This window comes from Mytilus trossulus, chromosome 1 (assembly GCF_036588685.1).
Source record: "Mytilus trossulus isolate FHL-02 chromosome 1, PNRI_Mtr1.1.1.hap1, whole genome shotgun sequence".
NCBI classification, from domain to species: Eukaryota; Metazoa; Mollusca; class Bivalvia; order Mytilida; family Mytilidae; genus Mytilus; species Mytilus trossulus.
In genome coordinates this window covers 109,869,791-109,881,872 of record NC_086373.1, presented here as the reverse complement: position 1 = coordinate 109,881,872, position 12,082 = coordinate 109,869,791, and the positions used below count along the sequence as shown (strand labels likewise).

The 12,082-nt window shown below is 30.3% G+C and overlaps 1 protein-coding gene across 1 annotated transcript in view; it reads right to left on the bottom strand.

Annotated features, from left to right (window-relative positions):
* LOC134697368 (orexin receptor type 2-like) overlaps positions 1–11,024 on the bottom strand; it is a 33,252-nt gene extending 22,228 nt beyond the window's left edge. The window contains exons 1-2 of the mRNA XM_063559604.1: positions 10,947–11,024; positions 462–834 (exon numbers count right to left, since the gene is read on the bottom strand). Coding sequence (XP_063415674.1) covers positions 462–834; positions 10,947–10,985 — 412 coding nt within the window. The 5' untranslated portion in view covers positions 10,986–11,024. The remainder of the gene's footprint in view (positions 1–461; positions 835–10,946) is intronic.
* Positions 11,025–12,082: the final 1,058 nt, after the last annotated feature.

Genomic DNA, 12,082 nt, shown 5'->3' with positions numbered 1-12,082 from the left:
TGTATGGTTGAATTCCAATAGCACATGATTTCAATATAATCTATAAATTAATTCATTTTCACACAGCTTTTGTAAGTAGTTACCAAAGGTACCAGGCTTAGAATTTGATACGACAGACAAAATTTAAATCCGGGTATCTATGATTAGTTAATGAGTCTATATAAGACGCATCAGTGACGCTCAGAACAAATTAGTTAGAAAGCCAAACAAGTATAAAGTTGAAGAGCGTTTAGGACTCAAAATTCCAAAAGGTTGTGCCAAATACGGCTAAAGAAACTTGTTCTGATGTTTTTTTTTCTGTTTTGACAACGTTTAACCAATGTCATCCTTGTCGTACATTCTGACGTGTTACGTCTTATGTATAGCTAATACCTACTCACGTCGATTATTAACTGGTCATTTGTTTTTCAGATTCAGTTATGTTTAATAAATTTGTTTCTCAGTACAGTATTCATACTTACTTAAAACAACAGAGCCTGATGTACTGCTTCTCCATAAACACAAAGCGATCCGAATGTATGTATATGTCATTATGAGGAATGGGATCAGGAAAAATATTACCATCAAAAATATCTGGAATATGTATTCTTGGTTGAAATCGGATGATACACAACTTGTTAGCAATACAATTGATTCAGGAACTAAATCATCATGAATCAATGTCATAAACACCAGATATGGAAACGAGGACACTAGAGAAAGTATCCATATTATCAGCACAGCAAGGGCTGTTCGGAACCTGGAGCCTCGGAATGACAATGGTCGGCAGATAGCTAAGTATCGTTCAACTGATATAGCTGTCAAGGTCACCACAGATACTAGCACACTGACACACTGAAAAATAACAAGAAGGTATCATTACATATTTGCAGTATTTTTTATCCTGCAAAGCAGATATTCATGTATTACATCGAGTACAAGATAAAAGTATAAAGTATAATAAAAAAAGAAAGTATTTGATTTTCCCACACAGGGGTATACGATAAGATCACTTTGTGAAAAAACTCAAAATTCACCCTGTACAAAAGCAAATGTATAATTGTAAAATCTTTGAATATGAAAATAAGAAGATATGGTATAATTACCAATCAGACAACTCTTCACAAGTGACACAGAAATCAAAAGCTATAGCTCAAAATGACAAACGTAAAATAATTCACAAAAATAACGGCCTGATTTATATACACAATTATGAACGAGAAACAAATATAATATTAGCAACAAACGATAACCACTGAATAAGAACGGGCACATACAGATTGTGTCTTGATTAATTTATTTTGAAGGCGCCAAAGCTCCCCTAACATGAGCCAGTAGAGTAACAGTACATCAAAAGACCAAACTATAAAAATCAGTTAAAAAGGGATTGATTCATCAAATAAAAACCTAAAACATGTTTTACAAAAACACAGAGTTAACGTAGCAACTACAAAAAGACCCTTAACCTTCAGGAGCCTGTCATTAAGTGGTTGTCGTTTGTTTGTGTGTTACATATTTGTTTTTCGTTAACTTTTTTATATTAATTAGGCCGTTAGTTCTCTTGTTTGAATTGTTTAACATTGTCATATAGGGGCCTTTCATAGCTGACTATACGGTATGGGCTTTGTTCATTGTAGAAGGCCGTACGATGACCTATAGTTGTTAATGTCTGTGTAATTTTGGTCTCTTATTGACAGTTTTCTCATTGGGAATCATACCACATCTTCTTTTTTATACTTCAGATCTGAGAGTACTCATAGTTACTGACAGCTACTTCAAAACCAGTAGCAACTAATACAAAATCCTCTCTAAGACTAAAATCGTCATTATGTATTTATGCACATTTCAAGGGGCGGACTTAAATTTCAGAAAGTGTTTTTCCAAATACAGCTAAGGTAAACTATTTCTGAATTGAGCATAAAATATCCTTATTTAAAAAAAAATATATAACTTCAAAAGGATAGATGAAATTTATTATTTTGTAATGTTTCTTATTCCTCCGTTCGAAAAAAGGAAATCTTAATAAAAAAATCTGCACAAACGTTAAATCTGTAACCAATCATTGTTTTAAGGCTTCGGTAATTAAAACACGAAAAGATTTATAAAACCCATAGAATATTACATTATAAAAAAATGAATATGTCAGTGATGTTGGATTCTAAAAACAACTAAGATCGTGTTTCAATACAATCAACTATCATACAAAAGAAGGAAGGTAGCATTAAGACTCGTCTATTTCAATTCTAATTTTAGATACAACAATAGTTCTCATTTTTATCTACGGTCACTTTAATAACCGGTGATAGATTGGGAGAACCAAAGTATTTATTTTATGTGGAAATAATACATATAAATGTTATTTTTATATATTAATAAAAGACTTCAAAATTTCACTGATGGTCATTCTCGTTAACATATTTTGAAAATACCAAAAAACAGAAAAGAAACATGATAAATACCCATGAACGGAACGGAATCTGGTGCGTCGACAGGCTATGTGTCTCCGGCGATGCAAATCCAGACTCAGTAAAATTCATGTTACGATATGGGAATAAGCTACAACTGGTAAATATCTTAGGTTAGACGAGTATTCTATAGTCTTTATAAGATCTAAGACCGCTTAGATATTTCTCTCTCAAGGTCAGTTCTTGATACTGACCTTAACACTTGCGAAGTATAGAAGTCTTCATAACCTAACTGGGGAAGTTTTAGCGTTAGAACACAATCAACCAGGCGTGGGTTCATTTCCATCAGTTACTTTTTATAATCAAATTAAACCAGAAATCATAATTGGTTTTCTATTAGTGTCATCGAAATTGTGACAGCATAACTATTGACAATATAAAAGAAACTTAGCTCGTTAAATCATGTAAATATTTATGGTTTAAATGACAAATTCTGGTTAAAAATCTTACTTTTTTATGCTAACATTTCTCTGTCAATTAATGTAAACTGCAATTCTTTAGAAAATGGGTGAAGGATATATTCAGACAGTCGGTAATTTAATAAATGTTTTTGTTTTCTTATATTTAGAAATAAATATTGTCAGAGGACCTTATAAAAAATATACTAAGCGTAGATTTAACAAGTATGGTACGAATGAAATGATACATTCGGTTAGTTAAATAAATTGACAAATGATTTAAACATAATTATAGTGATTTTTTAAATGTTATAAGTTACAACAAGGACGTCCGATCAAATATCTGCAATAAAATGTCTTTAAGTAACGTGTGGTAACGAAATCACCAATTAGTTAATCAAGAAAAAAAACTTTTTTGCAGACACTTGTCAGTAATATATACTTTCTCATTGGGTAATTTAATGAACTGTTTCAACCGAAACTTGTTTCGATTTTATTGTCATTAAAACTGACAACTTATCACCATGCACTGTATAGAAGAATGAAAGTTTATAGGATAACATCTTTTATGTGGTGTAATTACAAAAACTTTCTACTTTTATTGCTTTCAATAGGATTGATATCGATACAGTTTAGTTTACAAATGGACCAATGTAGAAGAGCTGGCCAGATAACACATTAAATATCATTCTTTATGAAGGGTTAATGATTATGTCGAGGATTAAACCAAAATCGTTCAATTTATGTAGTGTATGGATAAAATAATATGTTATACGACAATTTGACTGATACTAAATCTCCAATTTAGGGACATAAACTAGCAGTCTGCATCAGTTTACCTTTTGATATGCAAAAGATTTAACTTCTATTGTATTATACACATGATTTATGTAATTCATATGAATAAAATCAGTGCAGTTGGTGTCATTATTCAACATATTTATTAAGGAAACACTTGTTAAGAAAAAGCCAAGTTATGAATAAATTCAGATCCCTACAATTATATTAATATATATGGAAGACAACAACTGATAAAATTCGTGCGGCGTTTTTAAACTAGTGGCGTATTTAACGTGTGTGTATTTGAAACGCAAATGCATGATTAACACGCTGTTTGGCAGTGTGCGTACTTAGCAAAAATATGACAGTGTGCGTATCTCACGATGTAAAGCAAATGTCAGTCTTACACGCTGTAAAGTTAGTGCACGCATTTAACTATAGTGTGTGTGTCGTGTAAATGATTTATGAGAATAAATAGTAAAGAAACTACTTTTTACTTATGGGAAGTGTAGCAGGTAGATATAAGAAGATGTGGCGTGAGTGCCAATGAGACAATTCTCAAACAAAGTCATAATTTGTTAAAGTTATCCTTTATAGGTCAAAGTACGGTCTTCAACACGTAGATTTGGCTCACACCGAACAGCAAACTGTAAAAGGTCCCCACAATGACTAGTGTTAAACCATTCAAACGATAAAACCAACGGTCTCTTATATAAAAAACGAGAAACTAGAAACACTCATGAACCACATCAACAAACGACAACTACTGAACATCAGATTCCTGACTTATGACAGGGGCAAATAATTGCAACACGTTTAAACATTTAAAAAGGTACCAACCTTCACCCTTATCTATGACAATAGTGTAACATAACAACATAAAAAATTACTATAAAATATCAATTGAAATGGCTTAACTCAATCATAAGACATATTACACTGAACGACTAAATATGATCTATGATACAATACAAATACAAATTCATTAAAAGGGGTGAATATATATAGGCAACCGTAGTATTCGGCTGTGATATATTCAATTTCAAAAAAGCTAAAAAAACCAAAATAACCATTATATATACACAATGAAAATATTTTAATCGTAGGGTATACAGTTTTAACGGAATATGTTTTAGAAAATAAATAATTTTGTTGTTCATATGTGAACATTTATAGTAATACCAAACACTTATCAAAGCTGATATATAGACAGATATAACCCTACATAAGTAAACATTAAATAACGAAAAGGCATTACACATAGAAACAGGTCAAATTAACAAGAAAGAACGATTTGAGAGTACTTGCAGCTACTAACAAAATTTCACATCTTTCTTAAAGGAAAATTGACTTTTGAATGAAAACATATATTTTTACACGACCTCAATCGATTTATGACTTTCGAACATCGGTATACTACTATTAGTTGCCTTTATTTAAGAAACACGGGGGCAATGTAATTGTTTTAGTTTGATTTTTTACCTAAGAGATCAACACTTTTTAATCACTAGAAAGCCCTTTCAGTTTTGACGTTTTAAAACGTCGCTGTATTTTATAAATTCAATACTGTCGTACGTGATACAGAAATTTTAGTTTGAGATAATACGAATCAATGCCACTGAACAGTTTAACATTTTTATAATTTTTTCAGTGTTTCTATCATATATTTTGCTTGAGTGTATAAATGGATAACAAGAGATATTATATTGTATTATATAAACTCTTACCACATCTTCCTACATCTATCTTAAGGCAAATATTAGGTATAAACCAAATATAACAGAAACATTTTGTACCAATTCAGGAATATGACAGTTGTTGTCCATTCGTTTGATGTGTTTTGTCATTTGATTTTGCCGTTTAATAAGGGACTTTTCGATTGAATTTTCTTCTGAGTTCAGTATTTTTGTGATTTTACTTTTTGATACATTACCAAATTATAACGCTATATATTACTATTTCCAAAAATAAAATAAAAATTGTACAACTTTAGGTCCCTGATCATGGTTTATTTTTAATGCATCAACGATTGTAAACAGTAAACACATTTTTAAAAATTCGCTGTAAAACGAATAATGATGACTTATGTTACAAAAGAGGAAGATAAATGACAAGAGAGGAAGATGAATGACAAAAGTAGGACACGATAGCTTTTACGAAATGAAAATTTAATTAATTTTATGGGGTAATTATTCTCTGTTATTACTATTTTAAAAAATGGAAAATTTTACTGTTTATAGATGTATTAAACTTAGAAAGTCGGAAATACCCTTTTATACTATATCGCTACTTGTTATGCACATATTGTAAACACTTCGACGAAAATCTGAAAGTTTTCAAATAGTTGTCAGTTCGACCCTAAATTGGAACGAGTTAATCATATAAAACATGATAACTTATAAAAACATTTCACCCTCGAACTATATGAAGTATACCATGAACTGACATTGTTTTGTTGCATCACACTTAAGGTCGTTCTAACAATTAACCATCTACAATGTATATGTAGTTTCAAAACTTTCCTAAAAAACTGTATGAGTGTTCGCAATATATTATATAACATTAGTTTAAGTAACGACTTGCCTTCATATTCATTGTTTTAAATTATTACTTATAATTTAACTAGTTCTTTTAAAACTTCTGTTTAGAGCTATGGTTAAGTAAGTATAATCTTGATAGAAATACTGCATCATTTTTTTACAGCCTAAAAGTACCTATGTACAGTTATGGCATCGTAAAAAATAATATCCAAAGACATAAACAGGACAGTTTCTGTCCTTTAACAATATGATAATGAAATATTGATAAGACTTCGCTAATATCGTCTGGTATACGTTTTTCTTCTGATCACAAGTAATTGAAAATCAAGAAGTTTTCAATAAATATATATATATATATATGTTTCTTCATATTTTATTTATCTTTTCTAATGTTCGTATGATCTGCTGACTTTATTTTCGTTGTATATGATACAGAAATAATGAGATAACCTAAGGTACTTGTGAAAAAACAAGCACACTTAAATCAATTAGACCGTATGTCTGGTATTAAATATGGCGGCAAAATTGAACAGTTGCTGCCAATGTATCATTATTTTTTGTCAGACTTCGTCTATTTATTTTCTTTCACTTTTGAACTTTGTTAGACCAAATGAAAGACTATAGCTGTTGACTTTTCGCGGCTTTACCGAAATTAACTTGGAATACGAATGATAGGAATGTACTCTGAGTGGCGTGTAATGAACCTGAGAGTTTTTTTTTCTAGTTAATTGTTTCCTAGTATAAGTAGAGGTATACAACAATCAGCACTTAGGATTTGTCAGCATTTTATTGTATTAAAGCTGTATTCGGCATTAGCTGATTGATTAACAATTGAGTTACAGCAGATATCTTCCTCGTATCGATCTTGCAATTGGATGTTTTAGAACAAAATACTCTCATTGCTGTCTTTTAATCGGAAGGATTTGTTTTAAAACTTGATGAAAATAACTTTAAAAAATCTTAAAATTTTGAACTAATCCAGTATATGACAAGGAGGTTTACAATTTTCAAACTTTGTTATTACGTTTAAAATAGTTAAATTATTTCGTGAAGTTTATTCTAGCAGCTAGGAAAAAATTGATATGCCTGGTTTAGATTTTAGCTTGGTTAAATCACTTTTTGCAATAAAAAATGTGCATAAAAATGGTAGTGGCTTTCAGTTCATTTTTCTAATTCTTTAATTGTCGTAACTGAACCTTAAAACAAGTGCCTTGGTTCCGATCCAAACTTCAAACTGTACCAAGCAGCAAGATTATTGGGGGACAGAGAACATGGTTGGTTAAACCTGGTTTAATAGCTAGCTAAACCTCTTGCTTGTACCTCATGAAAGTGATTAGAGGGAAATATAGACATTACTTTTCCAGTTAATCTATGAAGGTTATCAAACAGAACAAAAGGTGATGTGGGTATCCCGATATCCCGATAGCATCTTCTCTACTTTCAGTTCAGTACAAAACTATAATTACATTTGCTGTATACAGGTCGAAGAGAAGGAGACATGAATCTCTAAATACACACAATATATTTCTACATTTGTAAATGCCTGTACCATGTCAGAAATATGACAGTGTTTGTTCATTCGTTTGATGTGTTTTGTCATCTGATTAGGGTCTTTCCGTTTTGAATTTTCCTCGGAGATCAGTTTTTTTGTGATTTAACTTTTTATGAAGTATTTGTAGTTTTCAAGGATATAATGTTATCAAAACGTTTATCATACTGAGATAGACAACAATGGATGACATTTACAAGCAGTGCAAGTAACAAGACAATGTTGTTAAATAATTATCATTGTGGTTAGAATCAGATGCGTTCTAATTCCCAATGGAATCAATATTTCAAATGCCATTTAATGTAGTAATACCTTAATTGTTGAATTGATTTGGTTATCTCTACATGACCTGGAAGTCTTACTTCTTAATGAGGACAATTCAAAGTTTTCATCATTGCAAGCTGAAGGCAATGTGGAATGGACTTTTATCAAACACTCTTTTGACAAGAATCTTGAAATCTAATAGCAAAACTTTGCAATTAAGACTTTTCAAAATTTCCACTGGATTCGAAGACATCAAATCACAAGTTTAATCAACTTCTGTCTGAATTCAAAGATAGACGTACTTCAGAAAAACCACTAGATATCTATAAACGTATTCTACTGAACGCTGTTACCATCTAGCCTGCACTTTAAAAGTGTAAGACGTAAACTAAATTATACAAATAGAGTGAAATACACATGAAGTAAACGTATAATACTTTGATTACCAACTCAATGTGTGAACACTCAACCATATAGAAATGGTCATTGTTTTCGCCTGAACAAAATTATGTGGCCATCATAACTGGTCATTACATTAATTATAAATAAAGCATGACAGTAAACCAGTTACACTTGTTTTAGAAACTTTAAAAACATTCAAACATAATCAAATGTGAGTATTATATGATATCCAAATCTATATTATCGTTTATTTGACGATTATAATTGGCTTCACCTAACAAATACAGTCATTAATTCGATCCGACAATTAATTGGCTTCACATAAACACAGTAATTCATTCGATCCGACAATTAATTGGCTTTACATAACAAACACAGCCTTTTTATTCTGTGTAAGTGTTTGAATGTTACAAAATTTATAATTCAAATGAAATGTTGTTATTTTTTAAAAAAATCAAAGGAAAATATCAAATCACGCAATATCAATTTCTTCCTGATAAGAATTTAACAATTTGCAGTAGAAAATCATGCATTGATGAAACATTTCATATAAAATAATCTTATTACATGAGAAAGCATACATAAGTAAATATGTTTATTCACTAAATGTGTGATTGAATAAAAATATGACATACATTGGTATACCGGACATTTGTTTTTGAAAATAAAAACTGATTTGATCAGAAACTTTCTTAAAAATCTTCCGTTTCTTTAAGATATGTCGAAGAAAAAATGTCTACTGTTATGAATTATAAGCATGTCATTGAATATGCACATAATTCTCAGTAAATGAATACTCTTAGTATTGTTATAACTAGAAAATCAAATAGGGTAAGGTCAAATGAACAAAATATTATTTCATTGTGAAACATATCTATTTCAAGGAAGTTGTTTCCTTTTATGTTGCGTCATGGGAAAATGATACATATATAACAATAAAGAATAGATAAATTCGGCAGTGAATACATTTAAAAGTATGTAAAGTTATGTAACCTGTACCCGTATGGTGAATTGTCATTTATCATATATTTGCAAAATAGAAGTCCAATTGGCAATATTTAAGATCTCCCTTTTTATACACAAAACCAATATATAAGTGAAGGTGATCCGGAAGGAAGAGAATTTCTTTTGTAAATTCTTATAGAATTTGTTTAAATTCCAAATATCTGAATTCAACCCGTTTTCTAATGCACTGGAGAAACCGGCTTCACTGATAACAAACTATTTCTTACATCGTGCTAGCAACCAATGATTGTTTATTTTATAGTCAGCACTTTGGGGTTGACATGAATATCAATTATGTGGTCATTTTTATAAATTTCCTGTTTATAAAACTTTGAATTTTTCGAAAAACTAAGGATTTTCTTATCCCAGGCATAGATTACCTTAGCCGTATTTGGCACACCTTTTTGGAATTTTGGACCCTCAATGCTCTTCAACTTTGTATTTGTTTGGCTTTATAACTATTTTGATATGAGCGTCACTGATGAGTCTTATGTAGACGAAACGCGCGTCTGGCGTACTAAATTATAATCCGGGTACCTTTGATAACTATTATATGACAGCCATTAACGTGGAACCCTTGAAAGAAAACGTGACACTACTTAACAAGTCTTTAAAGTTCTAATCAAAAATGTGCGAAAATGCGTATTATATACACGTGGTAAAAAAGATAAATCTCTTTTGAAGAGTCCAAATATACCTGTAACAGTCGAACAAATTAAGATTTCCAAAAACATACATATAACAGTCAAACCAATTCAGATTTCCAAAAATATACATATTACAGTCAAACCAATTCAGCTTTCCAAAATGTATGTGTAAGAGTAGAACCGATATAACTTTCCCTTCTGTATATTTAAGCAAAACGAAAACATTATAATTGTATTCTTACAAAATTTAATATCCTAAAAGAATTGTGTTACTGTTGAACCCATTCGGCTTAATTAAATATGTGTGTAAACAGTTGAACCAATTTAAACTTTTCAAAATATACTGTCGAACTTATTCAGCAAAATTCATGGTCATAAAAAACAATCAGCAAGGTAAACGGAATTAAATGGGTCATATGTAAGACAAGACTCGCTTGGGAATAAATTCGAATGTAATACCCTTTATAAGGATTTTTATAATATGCAAACCTTTGCTCATCCTAACGATCTGTTCTATTTCTATAAATAGATTTGTACAAGTTATCATTGTTGTAAAAATATAGTCCATTACTAAAGAAATATAGACAAATGTATAGATAAAAATCATTTCCGTAATAAAGACAGGTTGTGAAAAGAAATTTATTTACTCTTTCGTGTTGACATCTAGATCTGTTGTTCAAAAAAACTATAGAATTAAATCCATACGTTAAGAACGAAAAGTAGATATTTTTTAATTAAAACGGTAGTAGCAAAGTAATATCTATTCAGTTAAAGGTGTTTCCCCAATGCTATGTCCCTCTTTTTTCTTGCACAGAAAGAGATTACTTGTTTTAACACAACAACTACTTACCTGTTTATATGTAAGGAGAGAGAGAGAGATATTATAAGTCTTACCTGTAAATATGTAATTATCTTACACATCGTCTCTCCAAGGAACCATGTCTGGGCAATATCATGTATAACGGTTGGTGGCAAACATACAAGTAGAACCAAGAAATCGGCAATGGACAAATTAACCAAGAAAAAGTTCGTCGTATTCCGTAGATGAACATTACTCCATACAGCGTAAAATACTAAAATGTTACCAATTAAACCAAAGATAAAAACTATACTAAATAAGGCAATATAAATCCATTCATAAAAGTTCGGAAAAATATATTTCATAAGAATTGTGTATGCCTGGTCCGTTTTATTATGTCTTTCCAAACATATAAGATCAAAGTGATGACAGACCGTGGTATCATTCGTGGTGTTCATTCTGAATTATGTTACGTATTGATTAACTTCCTTCTTTAAATACCCCCACACTTATCGTCATATATATCAATCAACTAAACATATTTCAAGCTTCACAAGAATTTAAATAACAAATTACATCTGTTTCGGATAATTATAAAAACTGCATGTTCATCAACTGAGTAAATAAGATGTTTTTGTAAATTACAGAAATGTTATAGCCGAGTATCTTCCCAGAACCCTACGATAATTGATACTTTATTTAAAGAAGTATTCAAACTGTCACGCATATTGACTTATTAATACAAGGAGTCGAGATTTTGTAAATCGAGGATGTCTCTGACATTAGATATGAAATATGCTCAATTAATACTCTGTAAAATAAATTACTTTAGAAACACAAAACCGTTTAATTGCTATAAAAGCTTGAATAGTAACCCAATATGATAAAATGTAGTTTCAAATTTGATATTAAACGAGCCCTGCATTACATAATGAGATTAATCTTACAAAAAATACTATCTTAAACATATTATCAAATTGTTTTTCTTTTGTGCATGTTGCTTTAAAATTACTATAATTGCATATGTTAATGTCCAATAACATTTAAGACTAAGAAATGCGTATTATTTAAATATGATTTTTTATTGAATGTATGTAATTAGCATCCGATCTACGGCATCTGTATATCGAATTTTATTTATAGCTTTTACAACTTAATAAAACAAAATATGTTCTTTAACTAATCAAAACAGTTTATAACTTATCTTACAAACAAATCTGGTACAAATGCCTGACATATATAGTGCAGACAAAT